This window comes from Quercus robur, chromosome 6 (assembly GCF_932294415.1).
Source record: "Quercus robur chromosome 6, dhQueRobu3.1, whole genome shotgun sequence".
Lineage (NCBI taxonomy): Eukaryota > Viridiplantae > Streptophyta > Magnoliopsida > Fagales > Fagaceae > Quercus > Quercus robur.
This window is the reverse complement of record NC_065539.1, coordinates 34761167-34779315: the sequence shown is the minus strand read 5'-3', so window position 1 is coordinate 34779315 and position 18149 is coordinate 34761167. Positions and strand designations below refer to the sequence as shown.

General features: G+C 31.9%; 2 protein-coding genes across 2 annotated transcripts; one reads left to right on the top strand and one right to left on the bottom strand.

Moving 5' to 3' along the window:
• The first annotated feature begins 211 nt into the window (after nt 1-211).
• On the top strand, nt 212-1899 carry LOC126688569 (uncharacterized). The gene is made up of 3 exons (XM_050383306.1): nt 212-398; nt 502-590; nt 693-1899. The coding sequence occupies exons 1-3, from the start codon at nt 333-335 to the stop codon at nt 1486-1488; spliced, it is 951 nt and encodes a 316-aa protein (XP_050239263.1). The 5' UTR covers nt 212-332; the 3' UTR covers nt 1489-1899.
• A 1030-nt stretch (nt 1900-2929) lies between these two features.
• Nucleotides 2930-7276, bottom strand: LOC126688568 (uncharacterized). The gene is made up of 2 exons (XM_050383305.1): nt 6250-7276; nt 2930-3426 (listed from the first exon to the last, which is right to left on the bottom strand). The coding sequence occupies exons 1-2, from the start codon at nt 6480-6482 to the stop codon at nt 3369-3371; spliced, it is 291 nt and encodes a 96-aa protein (XP_050239262.1). The 5' UTR covers nt 6483-7276; the 3' UTR covers nt 2930-3368.
• Nucleotides 7277-18149: the final 10873 nt, after the last annotated feature.

Genomic DNA, 18149 nt, shown 5'->3' with positions numbered 1-18149 from the left:
AGCCGCATTTTTTTTCTTCTTTATTTAGTTTTTTTTTTGTTTGCAATGTAGATCTCAGACAAAGCTGTTTTGTCACTTTTCTTTTTTATAATAAACTCGTGCACCCACCTCACCTGTTCCATCATCATTAAAGTCCAACGTTTCTATTTTCAAAATCCGTTGGAGCCAAGCTCTGCTACATTTTATATCAATGCCCCCCCCCCCCCCCCCCCCCATTTCACACACACTCTCTCTGTCTCTCTCTCTCTCTCTGGCCTCTGCCACTCAAATCATGAAGACCCTTTGAACTACATTCCTCACTCTTTCTGAACTTTTAGCAGAGAGCTTTGTTAATGGGGTGTTTTCTTGCATGTTTTGGTTTTTCCAAGAAAAGAAAGCGTCGAGTACATTCCAATAAGGTTTCATTGATTACTTCTTTCTTTTTCTTTTTTTCTATCTTTATTTGCGTTATAATTGTTTAATTTATTGTTGAACAAGTTTATGTTTTGCACTTTGTTGCAGAAACATGGAAGTTATAAGCCTTTGGATTCCTCTTTCCCTGTAAATCTTGACATCAAAGAGGACCCCATTTGCTCAGATTCTGGGTTCAGGTTAGACATTGACTCTCTCTCTCTCTCTCTCTCTCTCTCTCTCTCTCATTTCTGATATATATGTTAGATGATATTATTGTCCTTGTTCTGTTTGTTTCTTAGAGACAAGCCTAAGGAGGAGTCCAGCTTCAAAATCAGGAAGAAAGTCAGCTTTAATTTAAATGTTCAGACCTATGAGCCAATTCCAACTGATTGTAGTTTGTTGGAGAGTGATGAGGAGGGAGAAAAGGGAAAGAAAGGCGAAGAAACAGCGAAACGAGGCCTAATCCCTTCATTTTCTAAATGGCATTCAACAGCCCTTACTACGGGCGCGTACCCTTCAAATTATAGGTACCAAAATTGTACATACAACTATGACGATGAGGATGAATTAGAATTTGAGGAAATTGATTTGGATGATGATGATTACGAAAACGACATTGATGACTACAATGACAGTGATGATAATGAAGGTTATGGCAACAATGGCATTCATCATGGTGAAAGCCAAGAAGAGGATTCTGGGCAATTGGAGTCTTCAAATATGGAATCACAGGAAAGAGTTTCTTTGACTCGGTTGGCCAAGGATAAAATCAATGTAAATCCCCCGTCCGCTTCAAATGCTCGAGATAGAAGTCAATATGTACATTATGTGCTAAACCCAATAGAAAATCTCTCCCAATGGAAAGCAGTCAAAGCGAAAGCAGCACCACCTAAGCACCAGAGGAAGGAGAACATAGAATTAAAGGAAGAGCCACTTATATTCATTAGTTCAAAGCCAATTTTAGATCCATTGCCTTTCTCAAATCCAAGTCAGTCCAAACCTCTAATGCAAGAGATTGCTGTTGATTCCAGCCTTTCAAGCTGGTTGGTTTTACCGAAGTCTAATAGGTCAGAGATCACAACCCATTGCTCTTAAGGCCATGTCAGTGAAGAAAACTATATTGTATGGATCAAATTAATGGAGAGAAACAGAAGGCAGAGCAATTTTGGAAATCAGCAAATTAAAGGCCAGCAGAATTTCTTATTTCAGGTCCTGAGGGAGTTAATTGAGTCATATGGAACAGGAGTATCATATGAAGCTCATCCAACTTTTGCACAACCATTAAGAAAGGACAATCGGTAACTAATTTTGGTACGAAGATGAACAGCCAAAGCTAGTTTTTCTTATCTTTCTTGGCTATTCATATAGGGTGTGAACAATCTGGAGTGTTGTTTTTGTTTGTGTTTGTGTTCCTGATTTTTTTATTCTCCTCTGATTCTTTTGTGGATGTTGATGATGTTGGATAGTTTCTCTTGTATTGTTTAATATCATCCTGATTTATGAAAATTGCAAATACAAGAGTGATTTTACAAAGTATTGGCTTAAATAAGTGTCCACTTTGATTAAGAGAAGAGGCAGGAGTCAATTGTCTCCTCCTGGTATAACTTATAAATAAACTCAGTTAATTCAATCTGAATTTAAATCTAACTAATACACTGCCCATAAATTTTCATATTAATTAGCTGAGATTAATAATGAATGTCCACAGCTCAGTATATTTGGTAATTCCATTCATAAGTTAGTATTGATAACGTGGTTGTAAAGTTAAAAGGATCCCTCCGTGGAAACAATGATCCTGCAGGTGAGAATTCTCATATTCGGAAGTACTATTCTGACCCATCCTAGTGATTACTCTGGGAATTGGTTTCTGGCCACATAACATCTGAGTCAGTGTTGTGTTCGATACGCATATATATTAGTGAGCAGACCATGTGGCTGGAGAAAGGTGTTAAATTCAGTTTGAAAAAGCAATAATCATGCAGCATATAGTAAAATAAATGCTCAATTATGGAGCATATGCAGTAGGTATATGTCCCAGCTGAAGACATTTAGCATACGCAGAGTATATGATAAACTATTGGTTCACCATGGAAGTGACACCAGCTCATTAAATAACTATGAGAGTTTATGATAATTTAAATTAAGATATAATTGAATCATACAAGATTCCCTAGCTTCAATTTGATAAATTTCTCTGTTTAATTGAATGTAATAAATAATTTTTAGAGTGTCATAGAGGCTTTGAAAAGTTCAATATCCAGACCTATGTTCTTTTTCTCAATTCTCCAAGCAGAACTGAATGAAAAAACTTCTACATTTAACACATGTTCTAAGTTATTTAGCACATTATGCTTCTCTAAGGAGCAAGATAAATGCCAATTCAATATTTTTATTCACTAGGCATGTTCACATGAGATGAAACTCTCTTTAAATGCACTAAGGGACAAAGATAAGAAAGAGAACTATGTCTCAGCAGACTAATCATGTAGATGGAGTTGTCTTGCATTATGAAAAATTGTGCTGGCGAAAGAAGAAATGGAAAAACCGAAGCAAATGGAATTGAGGTTCCTGCTGCTTCATTAAATCCTAAATATTCATTTGGATGTATATTCTACAATACATTTCAATGTACGTGGCAAAGCATCGAAAAGCCCAATTCTATTGAATATGTTACAAATCATGGAAGCAATATTGCCATCATCCTCATCTGATTCTATCATGGGAAGGAGATCCATTCTCTGAATACGCCCTTAAGAAACTCATCAAAATCTCACCTAAGAAATGGTTAGACTTCACTTATAATGAATAGCACACAAATCATGCCAAACATAAGACTGGTTTTCGACCCTTGGTCCATCTTTACAACAAGAAGATGAGAGGAGGCCAATTTCTACTATAATCGTCAAATGTTGGAGAGAATGCCTCATTAATTTAGCCAGCAGATATTTTCTGAAACAGGGTGTACCGAATGATATCTACATTATGGTACAGATGCAAGAATCTGAATCCTCGTCATCAGAGTCACTTGCATCACTGCAGGCACAAACAGGGGACTAGGAATGAGTGATAGTTGTAGACTAAAATATACAGACAAGTATGTGATACAGAATTAAATCATATCATAAATTCTAAGGTTAATCTCATATGTCATAGCATTCTTTCACAACTTAAACAGGAGTGCATAGGGAATATATACTGCCTAGTTCTGGTATAGTTTTAAGGCAAAGAAACAGATTGGAAAAAAAATAGAGAGCAGCAGAGAAGAGTAATGTTAAACCCAGGATTGTTTTCTTTGAATTATTTTTCACCAGTTTCTTGCAGAAACTACTTTACATGTCAGGATGCATGAAAACTGAGTTATCTCTGAAGGCAATGGATCTATCTCAAACTGAAGATTTGAAAAAAAAAATATATATATATATGTGTGTGTGTGTGTGTGTGTGTGTGTGTTGTCTTCAATTCATCTAACTATGAACTATTAAGGTAGAGTGTGCTAAACCAAGGGGGTGTTTTCAATGAAATGTTTCACCAATTTCTTTGAGACATGATCAATACATGCTAGACATGTGAAGGTACTCATCTCCTCAACATAAGCAGTACATAACCATTAATGGATATTGTAAAAGTGATAAGTTGTTGCCATCAGTAGCACCTGGGTATACATATAAACCATGTGACAAACATCTTTTTTGGCCTTCAGAACATAACTCCGTGTGCCCTAAAAAGTTGGATGTATGTCTCATCCTTTTGAGGTATCACATTAGACAATCCAAAATACAAAATAATAGAAAAACATGATAAGACTCCTATTTCCATCTCAACTTTTGCTGCATCTGCCCCAGCCTTCCTCATAACAACATCCACCATCTTGTGGAAACAATCAAACACAGCGAAAAGTGGAGTATGATAAAAACAGCCCAACCCGAATTTATACGGATTTTTTTAAAAAGTAACTTCAATTTCCTCGAACTCAGTGTTTCAGTTTAGAGAAACTATACTATCCTCAAAATTAGGCTATGAAGATTAAAATGAGGCTCATGTTCGCAGAAAGTGTTTTAAATATGAAATGCTCTAAGCCTAAGATCTTTATAATACACTTGTAACCAATACATGAATTTGTAAATTCTTGTCAGAAGAAATAATGTTGAAGATGGAGCATAATCATTTTTCAAAGTTGAATAAGCTGGCAACAGCCTAAGGTTACTGCTCTGCTAGAACAAAATTATTTCAGCTTAACTAAATTCTGTCAATTATACTCTTCAGAAAGCACAAAAGCTTTGGGGAGTAAGGACAGAATCAATATTGTGACGAGTTTGATTAACGCTTTGGCAAAATAAACCATAAAGTTCCAAAACCCTGATGCATCTCTTTTTTTTTTTTTTTTTTTTTCTCTTTATAATACTTGATTCTAGCTCAATTTTTCATTGTCCAAACGCATCCATCTCATACACTCAATTGAGCTCCTATCTTTCTACAAACATGTTTCTGATCACAAAGTATCACTCTAAATCTTCTAGCAACTATCATCATCAGCGTACACTTAGAAAGCCTGTCTCCACATTGCATACTATTTTATCATAAAACTAATGCAGCACTTTCTTTACAAAATTATTTCCATGAATTACCAAATTTGTAGCCAGACTGGGAGCATAGAAGATATTAAACAAAGAAAGAATCATGAGAAAATGAATCTGAAAGATCAACAAAGACTTTCTTGTGTTTCAATGGACCAAAAATGGAATTTATATACGAATAATGAAATATCTTACATAAGCTAAACCCAGTCAAGTAATATTATATGTAGCAAGCATATGGTGTTAGATGCATGATCACACCACAATGAAGCCATAATTATATGCGAATCCAGAAAAAGAAAAAGAATAAATTGTTCAACCATCATAATTTTTAGAAACAAACTCACATCCGACTCATGATTTTTACCACAGCAAAAGGATGGGCCTGTGTACGGCACAGGAGTGCATAAACAAAGGCTAAACAGAGCAAGCGTAGCATACATAGACTCAAATAATCAATAAAAAATGCTCCAAAAAATTTTATGTCCCATAGATCAAACTACAAAGACAATGTACTGCCTAGAGCAGTTTACAACAATACAATGAAAAAATCAATATTCTTATTCACAGGTTGTTTAGTTGATGAAATAATTGTAATGCATTTTGGTCCAAGTCAATAATTTGAAGATAGAGATGATTATAAACTTTAGTTGAAATCAAAGAGCCAACATGGCTTTATTTTGGATGATACATAATAATAATAATAATATGCTAACCATAACAAAACATAAAATCAAGGTTTAGACTATACTATTTTCATTAACTATTTTTGTCAGTGAAAACTATTATCCTGCTGTTAGGTTGATCTTTCCACTATTAGAATAGAGTACTAAGCAACAACAGCTTATAACTGCAAATACAGCTTTGCTCATACTGCAATTGATCAACCCAATCCTCAAACTGCATTTCAATACCAGAAAAATGTACAGTATCATTAAGGTAATGTCTATTATTGGCACCAACTCACTAAGAACAATTGACCATCTTGACATGATCAAAGTTACTATTCTTTCTGGCCACAACAAGTCATCACCTATGGCTTGGCAGCCTTGGCTACTCACAGAATGTTAGGTGCAACTGCTAGTTCTTGCGTTAAAAACATACTGTAGCTAGATAAATAAAGTTGTCATCCTTCATGTATCAGCTACAACAAGTTTCCAAATCAAGAAACTCACTACTCAAACAACCAAGCCAAATCACAAAACAACAACCACAACAAAATCATCAAATTTCCAAAACTTTTGTCAAAAACCATGTATATTTATGTACACAAGTATATTACCTCGGATCGAATTCCAAAACCTCAGCGAGCTTTTTCCCATTCTTATCATTCCACTGCACTTTTCGCCTCGTCTTCTCCGACTTCCTCAACATCTCATCTCGCCGAGGCGGCAATAATGAATTAGACTCACTATCCTCCTCTCCATTAACATGTTGATCCTCAACCTTTGGAGATTCTACAGTACACGGAACCTCACTTTTGCAACCATTAACATCTGTAGCATCCGTTTCCATCAAAAAGTTAACACTATCCTCAAACTGTGAACCCAAATTCTTTGCCAATTAGCTCCGATGAAAATAGAGCAAAGGACCAGTCTTTGATCGAAAATTCGCTGGATATTCGTAATTCATCAGAAACCCAATTCACCTTTCACCAAAAAAGAGAAACCCAATTCACCCAATTGCATGAAAATCAAGATTTTACAGACCCTGTATCAAAAGATTCAAAATTTAGAGATGGTTCTGGCTTTAATTAATTTTTTTTTCCTTTCCAATGCAGAGACAGGGTCAACGCTCATGTGCAGCTTATGCTTTCAACGAAGAAATCGGAGAATAGAGAAAATCATAAATCTGAAACCATTAGAACCAAGAAGACCGTCACTTAGAGAGAGAGGAAAAAAAGCGCAAAATTTTGCCGAGAAAATGACAGAAAATTATGGTTTCAGAACGAATACTATACAAAAAATGAATGAGATAATATTTTGATTGAATTGGATGGGGACAGATCATAGATCTGCGAGAGAGTAATAATTTGATTGGATTGATAAGATAAGAACAATCCCCCCAGGTTTTGAGGGGATTAATATTTTATTTTTAAATATATATATATAAAAATAAATATTACTACTAATAATTAAAACAGGGGAAAAACAAAAAAACAAAAAACAAAAACAGATAGTGTTTACTTTTGTGATTGGTGAGTATGGGCGTGAAAATTAAGAATGTGGTTGTTAAGAGTTAGAGTTAAAGTTAAGGAATTGTAGGAATTCTTGAAATCGTCCGTGTCAGGAGAATGATTCTTATCGGAAGGCTCTGAGAGGCTGCTTCTACTGCCATACTGTTAGTTATTCTCGTTATAAATTAATCAAAGTCTTTTTTTTTTTTTTTTCTCTGTAAAAATATAATAGTAAAAGTCTTACTGTGTCTGTGGTTGCTTGCTTTGTACAAATGGGTCATTACATGACAGGGCTTTGTGACCAAATTGGGTGATTCTGTTTTTTTTTTTTTTTTTTACACGAAGGATTGCAAGTCTCAGCTCTAATTACAGAAACAAACAAGAAGTTCCAATCCCACGTCAAAAGAACCAAAAGCCAAAAGAATTGTACAACAACATTTGAATCTTTGGTAGACCAAAAGTTTTGTAACTCAATAATTTTTTATATATATCTTTCAAACATATTCACATTTTACCATATATAGAACTAACTTTATTTTTTGGTATTATTTTTTATAGATAATTCGATAGTTATAAAAAAGTGGGAATTTGATTATTTTTTTTATTGAAATATTATGAGGTGTCAACCAATTGAGTTACAAAATTCTTGGTCCTACCTTGTAATTTTCCTAAAAACACAAATGAGGGACAAAAAAGGTAAGACAAAAGTTATAGATAATAATATAAAAGGTAAAGAGAAAAATTGTTGAATTTAAAAAATGTCTTAAATATATCTATTTCTATGCTCCATGTTTTTTCATATTTATAATTATTGAAAATTTCAAAATTCTTTATATCCAAAGAGTTACTTATATTGTGGGTTCTAGTTTGTTTGATTGATAAAATTATTTGTCATCAAATAAGGCACTTGGTTTCAGTGCTGTCTATCTTAAAAACTATTTTGTATCTTGGTCTAATAATAAAAGTAATCTATATATCATATCTATATAATATAAAAAATTTAGTTTCTATTTTAAAATTTTAAGCACACAAATAAAAGCATGCACAAGGCTTCTGCTTATTTTATAGAGTAACAAATTAAGGATTATTTATTAACCATTTTTTATTCTTAAAATTTTTCTTCCCAAATCCATGATGTTAAGTTTTCCTTTTTTTTTTTTTTTTTTTTTTTTTAAGAAGCCTTAAATTTATGTGTTACGATTGAAATGCACTAGATATGTTATGGGTGAAATCTAGGTACAACTCCTTATATCAAATCTCCCTCCTCCATTGTTGTAACTACTTATAAAAGAAAAAACAAAAACAAATAAAACAAATTTAAGGTACAATTCCTTAGATGTAGTACATTAGATTCCCTAATAAAATTTAAACACATAGTTGTATTAATTTTAAATGTCTTTGAGAAAGACAGCAATGTTTATATTTCATTAGTCAATATAATCATGTGTTTGAATTTAATTAGAAAACCTAATATACAATATTCAATACCTAAATTATTTCCATACATTAGAGTTGTTAACTAGTGTAAGGTAGGGGAAAGTTTGACAAAAGATATTGCATATATATATATATATATATATATATTAATACATGGGAAAAAATTGGCTTTTGTCCCTTTCAAAAAAACAATCCAGCATTTTGCCCTCTTTTCCAAATTAATTAGGAAAATGCCCCTCTTTTGAAACTCAATTTTCTCAAAATCGAGTTAAGACCTATAGTAACGTTTTTAAGGATCCTATAGTGACGTTTTAAGAACCTATAGTGGCGTTTTGTAATCCGATTTCCATGAAGTCGAGTTAAAGGTAAAAAAAAAAAAAAAAATTGCATGTAACTCGACTTCATAGAGATCGGATTACAAAACGTCACTATAGGCTCCTTAAAACGCTACTATAGAGCTCCAAAATTTTATTTATATAACTCAATTTTGAGAAAATCGAGTTTCAAAAAATGGGCATTTCCCTGATTAGTTTGGAAAATGGGGCAAAATGCTAGAATTTTTATTTTTGAAAGGGGCATTTGCCCATTTTCTCCTTAATACATGTTTAAATCAACTTTAACAAATAAAATTTATAGAAGAACCTTCCTAATTCAAATTTAATTGGAGCTTGTTTAGAGAAGATTAAACTTAATTTAATCCAAATTTGCTAAGTGTTGAGTTGATTAAGTATTAATAAATAAAAAGTAAAATTATAGAATTTGTAGAAAAAAATTGTCTAATTTAATTATAATTTTTTTTTTCAAAAGATCTAATTTAATTTAAATTGACTAATACTACACCCACAAACTATTTTAAAAACTATTTATATAGTAAATTCTTATCTGGGTCCACAATTAATATAACTTTTTATTTATCAATAACCATTTATCACATTAGTAGTTTGTAAACAAGTATGTAAAATAATTTGTGTCTTTAGTATTTTCCATTTAAATTTGTTTAGTGTTGGCCGGTTAGGGTCCTTTAAAAAAAATTCTAATTAGTTTAAACTAATATAATGAAAAACTATATATTATAATAATGGCATGGTAAAATATGAATTTTCAAAAACTTTATATATATATATATATATATAGAGAGAGAGAGAGAGAGAGAGAGAGAGAGAGAATCATATACCTAAATCTAATAATATTAAGTATTTTTGGAGTAAGATTGAAAATTGTTCAATTTTTAGTTGGAACCTTTTTTTTTAGTTTGATTGTTCAACTTATGTTAATGAGCATTTTTATTTTAGGAAAATGTTAATGAACATTTAGTTAATAGTATTGGCTTAATGGATTTTTCATTCATATAATAATTAAATTGTGAAGAGGAGGTTGTTGGGTCCAATCTATTCTCATTTCTCATATGAATTAAGAAACTCAAATAAAAATTTTAATCAATCACTCAAAAATATTATCAACAAGCTAAGAAATCAACCACATACAAGAACACAAAGATTTACATTTCTCCTTACAAGGAAAAATTACAAGACAAATTCTAAATAATTTTACTTATTATAAAATCAATTACAATATACCTTCTTAAAATTATGTCTAACTTAAGATTCACACAAAATACAATAATATATTATTTCTAGGAATTTATGTAAACTCACACGAGATTTTCAGTCACTTTATTTATTTATTTTTTTTTTTTTTGAGAAAGTTCAGTCACTTTATATATAACAATTCCATGTGGTTGTGACACCCGAAGAAAATCTTATCATTGTCTTTACAGAACATACTAGTTTTCTTTTCCCTATTTCTTCCTGAGTGGCACCACCTTTTTCTCTCCCTAATGCGGCAACCCATAGTTTCACAAAATCTGTATACTCTGATGCTAACTGACTTTAGTCTTCCTTGCTCAGCTACTGTGACTTCAGGTGGGCTTACGCCTATTCCCATTAGGTTCAATCTATATGATGCACGAGTCAAATATTAGACGGAAATAATTAATTACTATTTTTTTCACTGCCAAAAACAAAGAAACAGAATAGAATTTCTAGCAAGCTGATAAGACTTGGATCTTATATTATCTAATTAGACCCAGCTGTGTGTAAAGGCAGTGTGTCGGGGAAGTAAATTTTGTATCGATGCCAGCCGTATCAGCGGTAAATATCATATCGACCATAAAATCAGTACTGACATTTCTTCTAAATTGCACCGAAAAAAAACATGGGGTTGTACTGGTTTGTACTGACAGTACAGAGGATTTTTTGCGTGTTTAGGCTAGAATTTAAGTTTATGCTGGTACAATAAAAATATGGTTTGGTTAATGTGTGTCTTAAGTCATTTATTTTTTAAAATATTTTCTTAAAAATTGAAAAAATTGTCAATATTTTTTCAATTTTCGAAAATTTTTTTTCCAAAAATGGTTAGTTATTGTGTGCCATTGGAGTACACATTAGCAAAATCCATAAAAATATAGTTGAAAATTTTTTAAAATTTTAAGAAAATATTATAAAACATTAATATGTCTATAAGATATACAACAAAAAATATATGCATATATATACACACATACATACATACAGGGGCGAAGGGGAGAGCCAAGAATGGCAATGGGGTGAGGTGGGGTGGGGTGGGGTTGGGCGGGGGTAAGTGGTTTTGTCTTACCCCATCTCTATCCTGTCCTGCCTCGCAAAACTTTATTTCGTGTTAATGTCACACCCTGTTGCATATCTATTACAATTTAAAAAAAAATAACAGTTTCATTAATATAAATATACTTAAAATTACAATTAAATTTATTGCATCATATCAAACTAATTTTTAGTAAGGGCTTAATAACATTACCCATAGTGTGTAACAAGATAATATCACAATAAAACAAAAAGTCTTAATATTCATGCATTTAAATACTTAGTAATACAAACTAAGTCTTTAATACTAATAGAGCAAGGCGGGCAAGGTAGGAAAAAAATTCTTGCCCCATCACCTTTGCAGGGCGGAGAAAACCCTCATGTGGTGTAGCAGAGTGAGGCAGGTCAAGGCAGGGCAAGGAGAAATTGTCATCCTTGGCTATTACCTCCTTAACTTTTCAAAAATCCTCCCGCCTCTTGTATTTTTGGTATAAATAAAATTAAATTAAAAAAAATTGGACATAAATTTCAATAAACCCCCCCCCCCCCTCCCCTCAGATTTTTCCTAAAAACATGTACTGCATTTATATAATTAACTAATGCATTTTTTTTATTCCCTCTAATTACTCTTATGTCATACATAGCTCATTAAATTAAATTTCATTTTCTTCTCCAAAAAAAAAAAAATTCATTTCATTTAATTTATACTATACGTAATTTAATTATATTTTATTTCTATTAAATTTACTTGTATATTTTTAAACATTTCAGGACTTCTTTTTTTTTTTTTTTTTTTCAAAGATGTAAACTCTTATTTGATGTAAATATTTTTGTTTAGGTAAGAAAATATCATATTTTAAATCAAAATTACAAACATTCCATGTATAGGAAATAAATAAATATTATGTGTGTGTTATTCTTTGAATTAAAATTTTTTTCATTATATATTTAGCTTGGCCCCCTTGGAAAAAAATTTCTGGCTCTACCTGTACTAAATTTTTTTTTTCCCCTTGTCAAGCCTAAACGGCCTTTAGTACGAATTGACTCCCTTTGTTGAATGATTGTACTTTGGTTAGCTTTTGATTTTTTTTTTTTTTTTTTTTGGGTTAATTGATTAACTTATTTGTTTATGTACAATTTTTTTTAATCTATTTTTTTTAATACAATTATATTTTTACTATTTTTTAGCAAATAAATTAAAATTTTAGTAAAAAGCTAATACATAAGTCTTCAATAATACATAAGAGTAGATAGGGGTATTGCACCGAATCCTAATCCCAACTCCCTATATCCACGTTATGGAGTACAATAGATCTGAGCTGTTAAATTAAAATAGAATCTTCATCTAGAATTTCATTGAGAAGTTGGCCACAAAAACATAGCAAATGCAACTTTATAAAAAATAAAAAAAGTAATAAATTTGACATTTACAACGGATTAAGAGGATTTAAATCCTAAACGTTTCTATTAAAAACATTATAGTTTCAATTGAATTATTGAGTTTTTAATATCAATACACTATTTTACCATCTTATTATTAGTGGAATACAACAATAAACAAGTTAAATTAAAAAAATATATATATCTTTTTTATCTAGAGCAATATTACATATAAAATATTTTTCACAACTGTTAAATAATCAAGTTATATTGATTCTCATCTAAATTTACTACTAACACCACTTTATTGTTTGGCATTTACAATTCACCACCACCTAGGTGGCTATAACATAATATGTGAAAAACTAGCCTCTTAGGGACAGACCCAAAGAGGGGCCCAAGGGGCCCGAGCTTGGGCCCTCAGGCCTCCCTAGCCATAAAATATTTTTTTTACTAGTTAAGTTGGGTTCACCTCTTCCGAAAGCTTAAACACCCCTCTCCTTCAATCAGCCTAACCAACACAACCTAATTACAACTATCCAACCCAAAAACTTAACAAAAACAAACCTAAAAAATAAATAAATAAATAAATAAAAAACCTAGCCAACCCAATATTAAGAAACAATATTATTATTATTATTTTGTCTTTATTAGTAGATGATTGCATCTTATGTATTTAGAAACAATAGTTTTCTATATTTGTCTTGATTAATAGTTTGTTCATACTATATATATGGATGCCTATCAAGGTGATTCCACTTAGAACCCAAGGGTTCAAATAAATCTCTGAACTGGCACCAAAAAAAAAATATATATATATATATATAATAGTTTTTTTATATTTTGTTTTGCACCCTTAAAATAAAATTTTGAACACCCTGACTCTAGAATTTTTTTAAGCTCAACTGAAATAAGTTTGAATATGATCATCTTAACAATATATTGACATTTTTAAACACAAAAAAAGCCCAACAACTAACCAATTTGATCTAAAATTTGACTTTACAGTAAAATATACAAGTCTTTGCAAACTATTCAAACAAACTTATGCTAAAAAACAATTGATACGCCTAAAAAATTGAACTTATGCCAGAGTCCCTTTCAATCTGATATAAATGAGTGCATGTATCTGAATGGGAAAGTATCTGTGCCAAAATATGCACATCATCAAACTGTTATGCATGACATGGACGCATTATGAAAATAACAATTTGCGTCAACTTCAACTTCAAGAAAATCTAAAATCGAATTTGTTAAGCTTAGAATATTTAGACACCAAAATAAAATGAATATAACCACCTTTTTGCTGAGAATAAATATAACCACTTGATTAAGGTCACTTCATACCACAATATCTATTTGTGAACATAATAAAGATTTTTTTTTTTTTTTTTTGAGAAAGAATTACAACACGCTGCTAACTCTGCAGCTCGAACCCTTTCCCCCCTAAACTCCCAAGCACTTTGTACATGGAAAGGTGTCAATTCAGCTACAAGGCCTTTGGCATAATAAAGATATGGTTTTCAAAGGAATCCTTCTAAAGAAAGAACTTTGGACTAATCCCGAAATATGAAATGCGCAAAACCAAAATGTTATATATAAAATAGGGAAATTTTCATTTTAACTCTATAGTCTAAGTAATAAATTAATCTCTGAAGTTGTTTCTATAATCTTCTCCACAAAAAACAGTTTTTTTTTTATTAAAAAAAAATCATGAAGTTTTAAAAACAGGGGTGGCTCTATAGCCAGCCGAGGGGTTCAAATGAACCTCCTGGCTTGGCCCCAAAAAAAAATTATATATAATATTTTTATTTTTTTTTTATTTTTGGTTTTGACCCTTGAAATAAAATTTTGAACACTCTAACCCTAAATTTTGTTTAAACCCAATTGAAATAAACTTGAAATATAATCATATTAGTGCTATTTTCACAATATTTTTACAATAAAGGTTAAGTGACAAGTTGTAATTGAATTTTTATCTAAACCCATAATTGACATCACTTTTTTACATACCTTTAACAACTTGTCATCTAGATTTTATTGCATAAATGTTTTGTCAGTAGCACTACTCTTAAAATTGCTCTTTTGTTAAGAAATAAATAAACTTTCTCTTTGGACTCTGGCTTACTTTATTGTTGATGGTAGAATGAAACTGTTTTTTGTTACATTTTTCTTCTTCATCAACAAAAAATTACACCACTTGTACAACCAACTGATTTATATTTACATTTATGATTCTTTTCTCATTCTCTCTTTCTCCCTTTTATATTTTCCTTTTATCTATTCAAGTAATTTGATAAGTGTTCTACATTTTTTCTAGTCCAAAAAGTCTTTTAATGCTTGCTTCAATTCCAAGAGAATGACCACATGTGTGGTTAAAAATCTATATACTTCAAAAGCAAAATCTTATATAAGTTACTATTTATTTTCCTCAGTTTAATGTTTACTCTCAGACCTACTCTTAGGTGTGTTACTATTCTTCTTTATCATATATTTTTATTTAATTGATATTACATATGATTATAATAAATTATTATTAATTTGACAAATAGTATGATTAGTTATTTATTTACATTTATTTATATGCATTCTATCGTTGTTTTCTTATCGATCTTTAAACTATTAATAATTTTTTTAGACTATTTTACAATATAGTTGTATTGTATAGTATTTAGAATACTATGTTAGATTATTGTATGTAATATGACAATTGTATATACCAAAATAATAATAATAATAATCATTTTATTTTATTTTTTACTCCCCACAACAAAATCCTAGCTCAAGACACTATTGACCCCCCTAAAAGAAAATCTTGGGGCTGCCACTGTTTAAAAAGGAATAAATTATACCCTCTGGTGGTGTCTAAAAATGAGTCAACTCCATACTCGTCCATAGTGGTCGTTCAGAGAGGGAAAAACAGAAAACAAGCTACTCGTCCTTGACACACTCGTCCATAGAGGTTTTTGGACAAGTTCGTTGCGCCAACTCTACAACTTTTGGATGACCTTCCGTCCAGGATTGCTTATGATGAGCTCAACGACGGTTATAGAAAATAGGAGCATAAAATATAACCTCCATGGCAGTTATGGAGGTGTACACCAAACTTTCCGGACTCCGTAAAGGTAGGGGAAGTTATTAAATAGATAATCGTTTCCTGAACTTATAAAAACACAAATCTCCGATAAACAAAGGTAAGTGTTTTCCCAGACACAATCCCCATAAGTTTGGAATTCCCTATTTCGGAATAAGAGACTAACTTTATCATCGGAGGGTTTGTGGCCGGTCGACCCTGGTTTCCTCTGATCTTTCGTTTCTTCTTTTTCAGGCCCTCAAAATCATCGAAATCTGTGCCATCCAGCCTATTGATTTTTTGAGTAATATCACCCTATAATTTCAAAACTAACAAATTAAACCTTGATGATTAAAAAAGTAACACAAATCGGTAAAAATGCAATTTATATTTGCTAAATTTGTCCAAAAATTGTGTTTTTTCTCAAAAAAAAAAAAAAATGCCCAAAAATCATTTTAATTCTTTAAGTTTGAAATTGGTCATTGTAGTCAAGTAACTTTATCCAAAAATCATTTTAGTCCTTTAAGTTAATTTGAAGTTGATCATTTTAGTTCAGTAATTTTATTAAAAAATCAATTTATTCCTTTAAGACTAAAGAACTGGTTTTTTATGACCAACTTCATACTTAAAGGACTAAATGAGAAGAACACATTCTTTTTAGCATGAACACCTTACCATACATAAAGGAGAATAAAATTAGGGTTTTAGGAGCTATTCTGCAATTGCAATTAGTCATATGCTATTGCTTATTAGCTTAGACTACTAAAGGGAAAATAATGGATTGTCATCCATGATACAGGTATGAATTAGCAACTCAAAAAAAAAAAAAAAGAAAAAAAAAAAGGAAAGTATATCTATCTTAAGTCCAATACTAGCTACAGGTTATTTTAAAAAGTATTTTGTGTATTGCCTCAAGTATTTTGTGGATTTGCTACCATTGCTTGGACAAGGGAAACGACAAGCTTTTGAGGACATAAATTACTATCTTAGGGTGGTAGAGACTAGAGAGATACTGACTATATAATGTAAATCGAAGACCGTGGAATGGGATTCATTCAAGGATTTAAAATAAAATTATTTAATCCAACTCTTTTTTTTTTTTTTTTTTTTTTTGATGAGATAATCCAACTCTTTTGGCTAAACGAGCATGTAAAATATTATTCTATATATAATATATACCCCATTCATTGATATACCGATCGAGTGCTAAAATGAATATATGCTTCTCTTCGACGTCATTTTTGGATGCCTCTCAATGTCATCTTATGCGTGGAGAAGTATTAATTGTTTAGGTGAGGAAAGATAGGCATGGGTTCCTTTCCCAACTACCTAACGATTGGGACATGTCTAGGTTTATCTTTGAGATAGGTGAGGGGTGTATTTATGGTGCACTAGGTTAAAATTAATTAATAGCAACAGACCTATTTCAGTTATCGGAAAATCATAGTAAAAAAAAGAAAAAAAGCTACGCTAAACATTTTGCAACGTTTTTTTTTTTTTTTTTTTTTTTTTTTTTTTTTTTTAAGGCTTTGTGGCCGCTGCAATAAAACTAATTTCTAGTAGTTAATGTCACATTATTTATGAGGTGCAGCTTGGTTATTTGAACTTGAGCTATATTCTGATTCGGTATAAAGTATAAGATATTGATGTATGATCAATGATTGGTGGATATATTTCTTATATAGTAATTTTAAATCTCTTATTATCTATGTAGGGGTAAAATTCCCAAATCAAATAATGGACCTTGGGCCCCATACAGAGTCTAGTCCTGTCCGAGGAGAAAGTGGGGCACCAAAAGGACTTCCGGCCCAACTCTGATGAGCCCAAACTTATTTAAAAAGTGGTCTGAGGAGGAATTCCTCCTCGGACGTGCCCAATATGGACCAAACATGCACCCTACCCATAATAAGGAATCACTCCAACGAATATTGGTAGTAAGGACAAGCCTCACAAACCCAGGAGAAGGAAGAGAGTATAGGATGTACAGGGAGAGATTACAGTTGCCGCATTAAATGCAGGGAAGCTACTTTTCTGGCCGCATTAATGTGGAGAGGACAGGCGAACAGTGTTACCTTGGCCACTACAACTCACAGAAAGGTAGGGGAGATGTCCGATGAGACGGGCGCTCAAGTGAAGGTCCGGATGATCAACAAGTGTAAGGCTCTGATTACTTTAAAGAGGCTATATAAGAGAAAGGCATCCCCATGAAGAGGGGATCAAAAGAGGGGAAAAGAAAGAACAGAAGAGAGAGAGAGAGAGACCATAGCCTTTGATCAGGAATAGAAGTGCACCCACACGTCTCCTCGGACCGAACATCCAGTGGACGTGAAGGAGATATTCTTACGTTCAATTGTTGCATGGCCCAAAATTAACTAACACTCACTTCGTTAAGGCCTAGTTCTGTAACTCGCTCTCTACAAATTCATTATCTAAGGTTCTTTGGGTCAGAATCACCTACTTGCTGGGCCTGGGCACCAAAAATTGACCCTACAATC

Coding starts and splice junctions, on each gene's coding strand:
- LOC126688569 (XM_050383306.1), top strand. CDS start 333: ATGGGGTGTTTTCTTGCATGTTTTGGTTTTTCCAAGAAAAGAAAGCGT. Junction 399..501: donor GTCGAGTACATTCCAATAAG/GTTTCATTGATT, acceptor ACTTTGTTGCAG/AAACATGGAAGTTATAAGCC. Junction 591..692: donor TGCTCAGATTCTGGGTTCAG/GTTAGACATTGA, acceptor TTTGTTTCTTAG/AGACAAGCCTAAGGAGGAGT.
- LOC126688568 (XM_050383305.1), bottom strand. CDS start 6,482: ATGGAAACGGATGCTACAGATGTTAATGGTTGCAAAAGTGAGGTTCCG. Junction 3,427..6,249: donor GTTTTGGAATTCGATCCGAG/GTAATATACTTG, acceptor TTGTGCCTGCAG/TGATGCAAGTGACTCTGATG.